We start from the raw sequence: 14,742 nt of genomic DNA on the forward strand, positions 1-14,742 counted from the left end.
AATTGTGTTTACATATATCGGTAATTAACATTGCGAAAATTTCCATGTTCGAATTACGAATTCTAATTCTGTGTTACGAATATTTGTGTTTACCTATATCGGTAATTAGCGTTACAAAATTCGCGTTGCAAAAATTTTCATTTTCGCATTACGAATTTTAAGTTTGCGTTGCAAATTTATTGGTTATTTTTGCAAATCCAGAAAAATTGGTTAAAATCGTATATTATAAGACATTTTCGGTCACTGAAATTATTTTATTTTCTATTAGTTTGACAAAGCTTACTGACCCTTTTGTAAAGGTTTGCAAAGTTCAATGGTTATTTTCTAACTTCCAAAGTTTTAGTGACCAAAAAATTAGTTCAGCATAATTTAGTGACCATTTGCGTACTTCACCCAAAATAAAACCCAGAAGAAAACACATGATGATAATTTAAAACTAGATCAAAGCAGTATACAATAATGAAACAAATACACAAAATAATTCAAAACCAGTCATCAAGTCATTAACTAAACATCAAGTAGCATACGTTAATACCAATGGTATGGGAATGAACATGAAATTAAAGACGAAGATTTAAAGGCTTATTGCAGCCAAGATTGGACCAGAAATTTACCAGGACATGGAAACAACGTATCGATGCTTTTCTTGTTCCGCCTCTTTCGAGGAACCGAAACTTTGGGGTAATTTTACGAGTATAACTCCATTTGATTACAAGAAATATGGAACTCCAGTCCTGGGCCCTCTCATCTGATTGTTTTCTTCAGTTTCAGTGAAGAACTTCACTTCTCTCTCCTGAGGATATGCAAATAAAAATAAACGTCACAAATAGCGTCTTTCTATGGAAGATTATAAACACGAGTATGACCTAGGAAAATTTGAAACCGAGGGCTTTGCAAGGTCTTTTATACACCAATATAAAGTGAAGAGGAAAGAAAGATACAAGGAAAAAGGTTTCTCACCATATTCTCATTGAAGCTCAATATAGAAGCTACATTCCCACATCGGTAACAATAATTCGGGGCGGACCATACCTTTAAAAAATCAATAATCAAGAAATTCTTTTAAACTCTTAATACCTTTAGGCAAACACGAAAAATACCAGAGAGCATCATGTCTCACAGTTACTAGGCCTTTATCTTGAAACATATACTTTAGACCTTCTTGCACGAGTTGGTGAGCTCGACAAACAAGATCAAGATTATTTATGTGGTTGAACTGCAACAAATGAAAAAAAAGGTTAAAAAATTGAAATTATTATTTCAGCGTGACAATATGACTATAAACAGAGATGCGACAGGTTACCTCGGATGTGACCCTGGACCCAAATAGCCAACCTGCTCCACGTGGACTGACAGCCCATGTTTCAATATCTTCAGGATCACTCCACATGAGATCACAGAATGGACCTTCATGAGGGATTTCACAGTTACGATCAATTACCCTAATCTGGCAAAAGAGGGAAAAGAAAACTGCATCAGCACCATCTAACAAAATAACAAAGCAAACTAGCAATCACTACATTCATAAAAAAAACTGGCACTTGCACTTGAATAAAATACCACCTGATGGTCAGTGATTAAAGAACCAATTATCCCTTAAGCAGAAGAAACCAAATTATAATAAAAAGATCAACTGAGAGACCAAGTACTTGCATTTTATTTGATAAGATTTAAAGAGTGTATCTTTTTTTGGATAAACGATTTATTTCATCCAAGAAGTAAACCGTTTTTACAGACTTCACTGCCGTAGTAACACTTACAGATTAGAACAAACAACTAAGGCACTCATCTGCAGATTTGGAGAGGATTGTTATGAACTAAACTGAATAAAGAGGATTAATCCTTGGACTATGTAACTTGGTTACAAAGTAAATAAAGTCCAATGCAGCAATGCAGCCTCCTAAAAGACAAGCTATAAAGTTTGCAAGATCAAGTCTTCAAAGGAAAATATGAAAGAAAAAGCTAAACGCAATCCGCAGTACCAGTGAAAAGGAACTAAGAGCTTCTCCGTTATTTCTTAAAACTTTAGTTATCTTCTGTTGACCATAATTTTGTCCTCCACCATACACACCCTTCTTTTATTTGATTACTCGAGATGTCTCAGAGCAGTTTATCACATTATTATCCATGCTTTGCTACAAGAAAACTATAATGAACTTCAAATTATGAAAATTACCTGATCAATTGTTCTTACGTCAGGAGAAAGACCACCATGTACACAGAGTACCTACAAAATAGAAAATCATAGAACTATCAAAGATGAGCTAATAAGGTGCTTAGATGTAGTAGGTTTACGAGAGAAAATGCTTACAGTCCCATCTATAATTGCTGAGAGCGTAAGGTAGTCAAAAACATCTGTACAATACCGCCATGCATTAGCATTTCCATACTTCCTTTGGCACTCATCATAGAAACCATAAACCTAGTAAAGATGAATACACACGAAAAAAATGTCATTCCTTAGTATTTGGATGTTTTTCCTAAATTTCCAGCTTTAGATCACTACAACCCTAAAAGTCAAACTAATATGATTGCATATATAACTTCCAATAACTCTGATCCTTGCATACAGAGAGCTAATCTTAAAATTTAACCATAGATTTACACTAATGTATCCTCAGAAAGGCAGACAGTTCCCTTTTTCCCTAAAGAGAAAAAAGCAGACTAATTCACCTATAACCGAACATGAGATGTATATATTCTATAAGCTCTTTATAAGCATAATCCAATTTGGTATTCAGGGGCACACCTGAGTTAGTTGTCTGCTTTCATGATTCCCACGCAAGAGAGTGATATTAGCTGGGTACCTATGATTCAGAACACATAAAGAGAAAATCAAAGTTACCTCTTATTTAAAACAGGAAACAGCATTTGACAACCTAGCAGACAAAAGAGCAGAAGCAGAAATTTAATATCCTTATCAAATGATCAGAAAAGCAATAGCAGAACCAATTTATCAGTACTTTTATATCCAAAATGCAAGAATGACAATGAATACAATATATCCTGCCTCTCTTGTTGCCAAAACAACACGATAGCTTCAACAGGGAATGTGAATGAGCATTCGTTTATATTATACATTAGAGGTTTGCAAATTCGGCCAGGAATTAGACAGTGGACCGAAAACAAGTTGCAAGCACAAAAACAATATACCCAAGTACATGGTTAAAAATTAGTATATAAACCCCAAGCAAAATTGTAGAGATACTTAACCATGTACCCAGAGTGCATACCTTGCCTTAAGAAGCAAAAGAATAGTGAAAACTTCAAGACTATTATAACCTCGATCCACAAAATCTCCCTGCCCAAGGGAACAGAAAAGTTTAGCATAATTTAGATATTGACATCACATAAAATTTCACAAAAATTTCCACGCAAACGATGCATAAACTTTACCATAAAAATGTAATTTGTCTCTGGTACATGACCTCCTGTCCGAAAAAGTTTCATTAGATCATGAAACTGACCATGGATATCACCGCAAACAGTAACCGGACTGTTGACAGGTTGCACATTGGACTCCTCAATGAGAATTTCTTTTACCTATAATGTTTCACATAATAAAATATATAACGAACTGCTGCCTTCAGATGAAATGACACAGAGAGTAAACCTTCATAGCAAATAAAACAGCAAGTTTACAATATAATGGCGACCAAAACAGTCTACTAAAATGCATCACAAAGAAACTAAGTACAGTAACAAACATAACGGTAAACATTACGTGTATGACTCTTCAACCAAATAAAAACCCGGGAAATACAAGCTGTTGCAGTTTCGGAAAGCTCTTTGTTATTAAGAATAACTCGGTAAAAAAAAAAAAACACGAACTTCATTTCAACTAAAAAGATACTGACCAAACATTACAAACAGATACTATAATTTCGAAAAAAAAACTGGAAAAAGAAAACATAGATTTCATGAGTTTCAAGTACAGACATGGACTTCATTTCAACTGACCAAACACTGTTTTTTAATTTCTCTCAATTTCCAAATCGCCAAAAGAAACAACCAAAACCCTATTTTAAGCATCAATATAAAAACACGATAAAAAGTAACCAACTGTAAAACCCTAGTAGTTGAAGAGTCAAAAATGGAAAGTATAGAGAGGGGGGAAATGGGATACGTATTCACAAAGAAGCTGAAGCTCGTCTTCCAAAAGATGCAGCCCTTCTTTAACCTTTGCTATCCACTGATCCAAATCCATCGATTCGTCTTCGTAATTCGAATAATTTTTACTTTGGCAGTACTCTCGGAGGTGGGAAATGAAACAGATTTAGAATTTCTAGCTCTTCTCCTTGTATCTAGGGTTTTAAACGGAGGAGAAAAGCTACCCGACGAAGAAAATTTCAATGGCCACTCTCTCTCTCTCTCGCTGGCTGCTTTTTGGTACGCTTCTCAGTTAAATCAAATAAGAGCCAAATCAAACAGATCTGTCTTATATTTCTCGTTTTCATTTTAAGGTAGGAAAAGAATCATAGAAAATGGACAGCTTAAACGACGTCGTTTCTGTTAGTTTTAGTTTGTTCCAAACATTTGTGTATGTGTGTGTCATAAATTTAATTTAATTTTTATTTGATTTGTAAGAATTCCTACAGAGGTAGAAGGAAACACGAGGATTTTAGTTTTAAGAATTCCTACAAATCAAATAAAATTATTGGAGTGACGTTTTAAGATAAAATATTGATAGAAATTTTATTGTTATAAATATAATTTTTATTATTAATAAATGAAAGATAATAAATTAAAATCAAATTGATCATATTTGATTTAACATTAATGAACATATTTATATTGATTAGTTTGGATGAAGAAAAACATATAAATCAAAGAGAAAAATAGTAAGAATAGTGAAACAAAAAAAGAAAAAAAGAGAAAAAAATAAATGATTTTGAAATTGTTGTTGATAACAAAATAAATAGAATTATATCTTATAATGTCAACTTTAATATTAGGTAACTATTATTTATTAACAAAATTATCGATAAATTCAAGAGATCATAAAGATCAAATCTATTGATTGTATAGTTGTATTTATTTACTTTGTCATGATTACGAATAACATTTATTATCCTAAGTCTGACATCAACACGTAGAAAATATTAATATATAAACTTCTAAACTCTTATACCAAATAAAAAAATGATTCAAATTTTTTAGACTGTTTTTCTTCTTCGTCCACTTTTTTTATAACTATTTATTCATTACTATTGTTATCACTGTTCAAACTTCATTCAACCATCAATTACGTTTTTTCGTTTAAATCAAAATAAGTTAACCGTCTATAATAATTACAATTTAAATGGCTGCTATCAACAATTATTATGATTAATTTAAAGTTTTGTATTATTACTATGTAAATGACCGCCATTAAGAGTCAAATTGTGTAACTCAAAATATATATTAGTGTTAAATTTAGTGATCCGATAAAATACCGAGGATGGCCCCAAGCCAACTTTGGGTTTATATGTCATAGGAGTTTCAAACATATGTAAATGTATTAGAAAAAAAAGGAATAATAAACATAAATAAGTAAAATTATAAAATATATAGATAATAATATAGATATTTCATATATATATATATATATCATTATTTTAAGCAACGAAACAGATGAATGAGTTATATCAAGGTTAATTTTAAAATAAAACTAATGTTAGATCTTTTAATATCATTATTAATTAACAGTTGATATGGTATGACGAGACGTTAAAATCTTTAAATATAATCAATAGTTTATACATTGACGTTATAGATGTAACAAACAAAGTTGAGAGAATTATCTTTATAATGAGTATATATAATATCTTATTAGAATTAATCAACTAATAATCAATGCATCAATAATTATATCAAAAAGTTTTAATACCGATACTATTTTTTATCATTGGATTTTTGAATATGGATTGAAGTGATAACTAAACATGCCATTGATGAGCTTTTAAATAGGTACTTGAAGAAACGAAGCAAAGGAATTGGACACCAATGCTCTTAAATCATTTGGGAATGCTTTAAATATACACTTATTATCATTGATGTGTTTTGCACATGCATTTGCATTGCTGGGTGATATAATATATGAAGGGATGAATACAATGTTTGAGGTTAAAGGTATACATTTTTTAAAATTCATATTAAAAATCCAAAGTATAAAATTAAATCATATTGTAAAAATATTTTTTTGTAAAAAAATTAAAAATTTGAAAAGACACGAACAGCTCAACATTCACTTGATTCATTCATATTGATTAATACTATGTAAAAATAGGTAGGATTATAATAAGAGAAATGTACCCCAGAAGAGACAAACATCAGGTGATTTCGCACATGTGACAACCTGACACTCCACAAAAAAAAAAGATGCAAGAGTTGGCTTATTACATATTGTAAAAATATTTACGGTGAAGTAAACAAATGATCTCTTAATTATAGTGTGTTGTTTTATTGAGTCTCTTGATTATTAAAAGTTATAAAATCATCCTCCGACTATAAGACGTTGTTTTGTTGAGTTGAGTTCCTCAACTGTTAAAAATTACAAAATGGTCATCGAGTATTCATATGTTATGAACTCATCATTTTTCGATAAAAAATTGATGGTCGTTTGAGCTTGACATTAACATGCTGACTAAGATATGATAATCGTTTAAGATTCTAAGATTATATTTTAACATATCTCAGTCAGCATCTTAACGTCCATATCCAAAACCGTCAAAATTTGCATTAAAAAAGACAAATTTGAAACATATGAATAGTCAGAAAATCATTTTATAACTTTTCATAGTTGAGGGACTCAATAAAGGAACACCATATAGTTAGATGATCATTTGATAACTTATGAGAGTCGGGGGATTCAACAAAATAACACCCTATAATCGAGGATCATTTCTATAATTTACCCAAAACTTTAATCCTTTTTTTGAAAATAAAATTTTATTAATATTATTTTAAGATTTTAATTCCAAATATCACTATACAAGTTTTTAGGTTAATAAATAATATTTATATTAGTATTGTCATTATATTAGGAAAAAATAGTTTAGAAATATTAAATAAATTTAAGTTTACATAAAAATTTAAAATAACCGAAATGAAATCAATTGATAATGTCAGTTAAGATTTTGTTTTTGAATTTATGAAAAGAAAATAAGTAATACGATCACAGGTTAGGTAGGATAATTGGATATGGAACCATTAATATTAAAATAAATATGTAATTTATTAATATTTTTAATTAGGTTTGGTTTGATTGGATTTTAAGGAAAATATAGTAAACCCCTCAACTAACACATTTGCTCAATAAAAAGACTCTCTAAACTTAATGATAATGTGTATAAATTGAATTAAAATAAAATAATTTTATTATAAAATTTACCAATTATAAGATAATGGTTAAATAATTAATTTTATTAATATTAAAATAATATATATATATATATATATATATATATATAAATGATGAAAAATGTTTAAATCTCGAAGTTGTGAATAAAATTTAAATATAAAGTTAGTATTTGATATATTTTTAATATTTTAATTTTATATATAAACAGTGTTAAATAGTAGTTCATTTTCATAAAACTCATACGAAAATTTAAACCCTAATTTATAATATTGTGATGTGAAATAATTGTAATTTACCGCCATTGTTTTTTTTTCCTTTTCCTTTTAATTATAATTTCCCTCCTTCTCTGTTCGTAGTTCTTACCGCCGGATTAATTCTATGAAAAAAAAAAGTTAAAGTTCCAAGAAATTCTTATTAGTCAGTTAAAAAAAAGCAACGGCAGTGAACCCTGAAAACGGCCCCTTCTCTTCTTTCGTTAATCTTCTCTTAAATCGTCTTTGTTACCTGCAAAATCTTATTTGATCGAGTTTGGTTTTTAAGTTCAAGATTTTGGTTTTTTTTATTATGAAAGATTTGTAAAGATCTGTTTTTTTTGGGTGCATTTCTTGCGTTTCTCAACAACTACCCCTTTCTTCTGCTATAGAATAAAAGCACAAATTCTAGAGGGACCCAAGAAGGAAAGATTGAACACCGACGCAATCTCTGAGAACTGTTGTATTTCATGCAAGTGTTTGGTTTCTTGTAAAATGCAGTTTAATCCTTTTGTTCTTTCTTTTTATATCAGATTTTTTTCATGTACTGCTTTGTTTCTTGTTGTATCCGATCTAACAGTGAAAACCGTCGGTTTTGCGGTGGTAGAAAAATGGCTGAATAAATGAAATGGGATGAGGATGAGATCTACATCATCGTTCATCTAATTTTTGTTTCATTTGAATGTTTGATATAGCCATTGCTAGGGTTTTATCTTATAGTTCGTTTCCTCCATGAGTACCAAACGCGCTTATAAGCTACGTATCCTTTCCCCCCGAATAAATTCACTTGATCTGTGACCTCTTGTTGTTCTTTTTTCTATATAACTTTGTTGTTTTGTTGTTGGTGCTTTTGTTTCTATTTGGGGTGTCCTTAATAACTTTAATAAACAGAAGAATTTGTGGCACATTCTTCAAGTGTGAATTGCCTAAAGATTGGAAAAAAATCATCGAGGGTTCTTGTGACTGGAGGGGAAGATCACAAGGTTAATCTTTGGGCTATTGGTAAACCAAATGCCATACTGGTCAGTTCTCTCTAAGCATTTTGCTACGTGCAAATTATTAAATTTGTTTCAAATACCCTTTTGCTGTTCTCTTATCTGTCAGTAATCATAGTAGTCAAAACAAAAAAAAAGATTAAACTATTCTACCTCTGAAAAAAATTCATTTTGTAGATAGATGAATTCTTTCTTCTATTGATTTTGTGTCTGAATAATCTATCAGAGTTTACCAGGACACACAAGTGGAATAGATTCAGTGAGCTTTGATTCTTCAGAAGTTCTGGTAGCTGCAGGTGCTGCAAGTGGTACCATCAAGCTTTGGAATTTGGAGGAGGCAAAAAGTATGCTTATCTAATTCCGTAGTGCATTTTATTCCCTAAAAAATACTCATGTTGTATGTTAAATGTCAGTCTTAACTTTGATGCAATCTGATACTTTTCTAGTTGTTCGGACCCTGACTGGTCATAGATCCAACTGCATTTCTGTGGACTTTCACCCCTTTGGCGAGTTCTTTGCATCTGGCTCTCTTGATACAAATCTAAAGATATGGGATATCAGAAAGAAAGGGTGTATCCACACTTACAAAGGACATACTCGAGGAGTCAATGTGATCAGGTTTACACCAGACGGTCGGTGGGTAGTATCTGGTGGTGAGGACAACATTGTGAAGGTTGGAGTTGCTATATTTTGGTTCATCATATAAATTATTTCGTACCAATATGGTCATTTATTTATAGACATTTGTTTGCTCTTTCTCTATTCATTTTTCTTTACATGGCCATGATAGTGTGAATGGACATAGAAGGGTTTTTGGTTCTTTTGGCGGTCTGTCTTGTTGCCATGGTCTTAATTCTCATTCTGAGGAACAGAATTGTGATTGTGGAGTTCAGAGTGAGGCTATGCAAAGCTGAGGCTGTTGGACGATCTAACATACCTTGTTTCATTTCATATTATTTTTGATTCACCGAGTCAGCCAACTTTAGAAACTTGGTTGTCATTGAGCTAGTACCCTTGTTTACTGTTAAATGGTCAGGAATGGACCTATAGGTGCAGCTATTTGGCGTACTGCTTTTATGATTTCATATTTACTGGCTATTTCGTTGTTTTAAATGGTATAATTGTCATTTGGCATATAAGTTGCTTACTGTCGGTGCCATTTGACAAAAACATATCTACCATATGAACAGATGTTAATGCACAGGTATAGGCAGTATAGTATGTATACACATGATACTTTTCAAACTTGATTCTGGATAACTTTTACAGTGATCTTTTTCATCTTCTGTATATCAACAGGTGTGGGATTTGACTGCTGGAAAACTGTTGCATCAGTTCAAGGATCATGAAGGTCAAATCCAGTGCTTAGATTTTCACCCCCATGAGTTTCTACTGGCTACAGGTTGGTTATGACCTTCTATTAAAATAGCTGTTGGATATTGCTCATTGACTTCTTTGATGTTGTCCTAAAACTTAATTCTCATCGTAAGATCTGTTATGTTGTCCATAGAAGTTGTAAATCCTTCTTGTGCTTTCTGATCTAATATCCTCTTGGTTTCACAGGTTCAGCTGATCGCACTGTTAAGTTTTGGGACCTTGAAACCTTTGAGCTTATTGGTTCAGCTGGGCCTGAGGTACTTCTATTGGTCTTTGGTGCTGTTATTAGTTCTAAAGTAGAGTTAGACATTCATGTTGAGACCAGAAGATCTTCTCCTTATGTTCAGATCTAGGATCTTTTATCTTGTTTTTATGGAGAAAAATATACGTGAAGTTTTCTTTCTACTTTAGACTACAGGAGTCCGTTGCTTAACCTTCAATCCTGATGGAAGAACTGTACTCTGTGGATTGCATGAAAATATGAAGGTGATTTTTTCTATATTCGACTTCCATTTGTCTAGAATCATTTAGTCAGGAATTCTCTATGCTGATTTCAGTTTGCATTTCATTTTTCTTTGGAATTTCTAGGTTTTCTCATGGGAACCAGTAAGATGTCATGATGGTGTGGATGTGGGATGGTCTAAATTGTCAGATCTTAATGTTCATGAAGGAAAGCTTCTTGGCTGCTCATATAATCAAAGCTGTGTTGGAGTATGGATTGTAGACATCTCGGTATTGCTCTGATTTCTACGCTTCGACATAATTAATTGGTCCATCTTTCTTTAACTGCAGTCATTACATTAATTTTAATATTGAATTTTGGTCACTGGCACAGCGCATAGAAGCATATGCAGTTGGTAATGCTAAACGTGTAAATGGTCATTCTGAACCTAAATCTCGTTCAGGTGGAAACCTCTCTGTATTGAATGAGAATACCACAAAAGCTAGTATGGGAAGATTACCTGTTTCACAAAATCCAGATCCTTTAGTGAAGGAAACAAAATCTCTTGGAAGGTTGTCCATTTCACAAAACTCAGATCCTGCTAAGGAGTCCAAAAGTACGTTATATTTTATTCTAATTTTTCTCTGGGTATTTGCATATCTACTCGACTTTCTGTTCCTTGCTATTAGTCGAAAAGGGCTTAGGATAGACAAGTCAAATCCATCACTTCTAAACATAACTACACAAGTTTTCGACCAGTAAAATAACAACGAAAAATGAAGGCAAAAGTGGATCGATGGATATCATAAATGCTTAGATGTTTTCTTCCACTTATTTTAGCTTCTTCAAAAAGTTATGAAATATCTGGAAGTGCAAGTGGGAGGGAGTGCAACCTTGGCCTAGTTATCTATCTTATTTTGGTTTTTACATACTGGTTACAGCCACAAGAAATCTACCTGGTACTCCTCATCGGGTCAATTTAAACACTGCTCGAAGGACAACTCAACAAAGTTTGGTAGCAGTTCCTAGTGTAGCAGCTCCAAAGCGGAGTTCTGCAAGGGCTAATTCAGCTGTCAATGTTTCTACTTTTAGCAAGTCCGATTTTGTACCTGTGGTTGTGCCTAGAAATGATACAAGGGTGGAGCAGGCTGCTGAATTAAGAAAAGAAGTTGGGATATCTGAGAGAAGTTTGGAGCAGGTCACTGAATCTAGAAGAGAAGTTGGAATAACTGGTAGAAGTTTGGAATCGAGTCAGCCTGTTGCTGAAGCAAGAAAAGAAGTTGGAATGGTTCGGAGAACTTCGGAGCAGGGAGCTGATTCCAGAAAAGAACTTGGTATTGTTGGAAGAACAATGCCATTTTCTTTGCAGTCGAAGACATCCAGTTTTCGGAATTTTCAAAATAGCAGGGAAGATATGGACCAGCCAGCTATCTCTGCTCTGCCTGAGACTGCAGGTTCTAAGGCTCCTGAATTCAGCAGTGTTCTGGACAGGAGTACTTTTCCATCTGTTAAAGGCCCAATTCATGGAACATCTGCGGCAGAAATGAATGCGAGGGAAGATGGGTGCATTGGCTCCGTCAAGAGTGAACCTAACTCGGTGTTGGAATTGCCTTCAAGCTACCGGGATGAAAATTGTATATTTTCAAAACTCTTTAACATTCTGCTTTCATATTTAGCTGCTTTTCCCCCAAAATCTTATTTGCTTGACCTCCATTTTGTTATCAGTCTATGGGTTAGATTATGACAGAGAATGTTTCTATTGAAAATGCTTTTAGCGAATGACTGTGCTTCATAGCAAGTAGGATTTTCTCAAGGCTTAACAGTAACTACTGATAAATTGAAGTGAACAACTAAGAGGGCCATTTAAAATTCTAATAATAGTTTATGAACTTTTTGGTCGTATAAAGAAAATGCATTGTTTGGGAGCAATGAGCTACCTCTGAAGGAATATAGGAAAATATAGATCTTTGGTATTTTGATATGAACATATAAGTTGAATCATATGATAAAGAGGCACACGACATTTGAACCATGTCAGCGAAAGAATTGTAGTTCTAGAAATAACTCCACTGTCTAATTTGACTATGCATCTATATGTTTTAAGGCTGGTAAGTTGCAGGGTAGGGATGTACTCTTATGTGTCTCTTTCTCACTTTAGGTTGTTTTACACTTTGGATAACATGTTTGACCCTGAGGAATGTATGGCATATCCGTTGTGTTATTTTTGGCTTGCATTGTAATTGTAAAGTACAACTGATTTGAACTTCACTTTCTGCTATATGGCTGCTTAAGTAGATTGAATAGATCTAACTGGACTAGCTTGAAGTCGATGATTTAAGCTTTGGTTTGTTTGTCTTGGTTATTGGCTTGCAGGCATGTGGTCATAGTACATGTATTCTTGATTTGCTTGGTTTTCAAATACAGCCTTGCTTGAGCAGGCTTTTATTGCATTTTCAAGTTGGAATGGAATGTTCAACCATTCTTGCTGAACTGTACCTTTGTTTCAGATGATGCACAAGCGCAAAAATCACACAGAGATGCATATCCTCTAGAAAGCCGAAAAGGAGGTATATCAATTGATAGCTTCTTGTTATATGCACAATTCTATGATCTCTCAGCTGAATGTCTTCTGTCAACTATTCAGGAAGAACACATTCAGTAGTCATAAATTGGGAGAAAAGGAGATATAATTTTGATGGGCCTTCTTTGAGTATCTCTTCGAGGAATGTATCTGTGACAAGCATGCCTTTGGTAAAAGCATGTCTACGTTTGGATTCACTTTCTATCCTTTGTTCTCTTTGTTCTCAAAATCCCCATTCTAATTTATGGATTCATGTTTATCTTTGAAGTATAAACAAAGACGATACACTTCCCATGTGGAGAAAGAAATGCCTTCTGCTACTGATGAGTATACTGTTGCGGATGTAATGGAGCCGCATGATCAATTCATCGGTTCCATGCAGTCTCGTCTAGCCAAGTTACAGGTGACCCTACTAAACTCTAATTCATGCTAATGGATTTATTGGATGTTTTGGTGTCAATTCATTGTAAGGTATCTGCACTATTGAAGTTTTCATAGAGATTTCTGAGCCATTGTCTGTTAATGGTTATAGGTTGTTCGTCGACTATGGGAAAGGAATGACATAAAGGGGGCAATCAATGCAATGGAAAAGATGGCTGATCATGCTGTATGCAGTTTATTTTTGTTTATATAACCATCCATCCCCACACTTTTATGTAAATTGAAATGTACAGAGGAGTCTCTTTAAGTTTTCTATAAATGATGGAAATCACAGGTGCTTGCTGATGTGATTAGCATCATCACTGAGAAAATGGACATTGTCACGTTAGAAATTTGCACCTGTCTTCTGCCGCTTCTATCTGGTCTCCTTGGAAGTAACATGGACAGGTAAGAAAGTGTCATAATCTGGCATTTTCTGTGCAGCGTATATTCTCCATCCTGAAAACATCTAATGCTTTCTATAGTTTTCTGCGGCTTTACACTCTGATACTCTAATGTATTGGTGTTAAGTTTCGATGTTTAACCGTGGCCTTTGTGTAGGCATTTGAGCATCTGTCTTGACATGCTGCTTAAGCTGGTCTGGACATTTGGTTCGATGATTTGTTCAACAGTATCAGCTTTGACACCCACTGGTGTAGACATTGAGGCAGAACAGAGGTGTGACCGAATTTATCTAAATTGCATATTTTGTGTTAAAAAATTCAGTTACTGGACTATTAACCGAGTTTTCATGCTGCGGTTGTCTTAGGTTTGAGCGTTGCAACCTCTGCTTTATAGAACTCGAAAGAGTAAAGCAATGCCTGCCTGTCCTTACCAGGTGAGAGAGTATGGCGTTTATCAAACCTGCACAAGTGCCGTAGGTATAATCATATGCAGTTTGTTCTATACCATATGACTTATTCTGATTCGTTTTTCTCCATAGAAGAGGAGGATCGGTTGCAAAATCTGCTCAGGAACTGAATCTAGCACTTCAAGAAGTATCATGACTGAATTCAACTCATCGAATGCATTCACCAACTTTATTTCCGTACTTTTATGGATTGAACTGTTCGAGTTTTGGTGCACTCAAACGTGCCGACGAAAGCATCGACGACTACATTGATGCATATAATCATGTAAGTTCTGCTGTGAACCCTGTACATTTTACACTATTAATGAAGCCATTCAACTCCTAAGCCGATTCAACTGCAATCTGAATCGGCTGAGGCTAATTGGATTGTTACTTTGCTGCTCTGGTTGGCTGAGTAGTTTTTATTTGGGAGTGTACACCGATTTCATGTCAATCCGAAGTATGTTTACACATCAATTTGTGT

General features: G+C 33.6%; 2 protein-coding genes across 7 annotated transcripts; one reads left to right on the forward strand and one right to left on the reverse strand.

Annotated features, from left to right (window-relative positions):
• Window positions 1-481: 481 nt before the first annotated feature.
• Window positions 482-4,382, reverse strand: LOC120127988 (phytochrome-associated serine/threonine-protein phosphatase). Its single transcript, XM_039145775.1, has 10 exons — window positions 4,127-4,382; window positions 3,397-3,543; window positions 3,234-3,301; window positions 2,750-2,807; window positions 2,312-2,422; window positions 2,177-2,227; window positions 1,304-1,447; window positions 1,121-1,216; window positions 961-1,032; window positions 482-793 (listed from the first exon to the last, which is right to left on the reverse strand). Exons 1-10 carry the CDS (start codon window positions 4,205-4,207, stop codon window positions 710-712), a joined length of 912 nt encoding a protein of 303 aa, XP_039001706.1. The 5' UTR covers window positions 4,208-4,382; the 3' UTR covers window positions 482-709.
• Window positions 4,383-8,194: 3,812 nt separating this feature from the next.
• Window positions 8,195-14,633, forward strand: LOC120128060 (katanin p80 WD40 repeat-containing subunit B1 homolog KTN80.4-like). 6 transcript variants are annotated; one of them, XM_039145838.1, is made up of 18 exons: window positions 8,195-8,353; window positions 8,485-8,615; window positions 8,815-8,932; window positions 9,035-9,261; window positions 9,888-9,990; window positions 10,152-10,222; window positions 10,377-10,451; window positions 10,554-10,697; window positions 10,801-11,023; window positions 11,349-12,041; window positions 12,915-12,974; window positions 13,040-13,158; window positions 13,257-13,391; window positions 13,521-13,595; window positions 13,704-13,816; window positions 13,970-14,086; window positions 14,178-14,246; window positions 14,352-14,633. In XM_039145838.1, exons 1-18 carry the CDS (start codon window positions 8,326-8,328, stop codon window positions 14,413-14,415), a joined length of 2,565 nt encoding a protein of 854 aa, XP_039001769.1. In that variant the 5' UTR covers window positions 8,195-8,325; the 3' UTR covers window positions 14,416-14,633. The 6 variants fall into 6 exon arrangements, with proteins under 6 accessions (XP_039001769.1, XP_039001770.1, XP_039001772.1 ...); XM_039145839.1 differs by having other exon boundaries at window positions 14,355-14,633; XM_039145841.1 differs by having other exon boundaries at window positions 13,052-13,158.
• The last annotated feature ends 109 nt before the right edge of the window (window positions 14,634-14,742 follow it).

This window comes from Hibiscus syriacus, unplaced genomic scaffold, assembly GCF_006381635.1.
Source record: "Hibiscus syriacus cultivar Baekdansim isolate YM2019G1 unplaced genomic scaffold, ASM638163v2 tig00110474_pilon, whole genome shotgun sequence".
In the NCBI taxonomy this organism is placed as follows: domain Eukaryota; kingdom Viridiplantae; phylum Streptophyta; class Magnoliopsida; order Malvales; family Malvaceae; genus Hibiscus; species Hibiscus syriacus.

Bases quoted from the DNA above. Each gene is read 5' to 3' on its own strand.
- LOC120127988 (XM_039145775.1), bottom strand. From the start codon at position 4,207: ATGGATTTGGATCAGTGGATAGCAAAGGTTAAAGAAGGGCTGCATCTT. The intron at 3,302-3,396 runs GTAAAGTTTATG...TCCCTTGGGCAG, and splicing joins AGACAAATTACATTTTTATG to GGAGATTTTGTGGATCGAGG. The intron at 2,228-2,311 runs GTAAGCATTTTC...TCTATTTTGTAG, and splicing joins CAGCAATTATAGATGGGACT to GTACTCTGTGTACATGGTGG.
- LOC120128060 (XM_039145838.1), top strand. From the start codon at position 8,326: ATGAGTACCAAACGCGCTTATAAGCTAC. The intron at 8,933-9,034 runs GTATGCTTATCT...ATACTTTTCTAG, and splicing joins GAATTTGGAGGAGGCAAAAA to TTGTTCGGACCCTGACTGGT. The intron at 14,087-14,177 runs GTGTGACCGAAT...CGGTTGTCTTAG, and splicing joins GACATTGAGGCAGAACAGAG to GTTTGAGCGTTGCAACCTCT.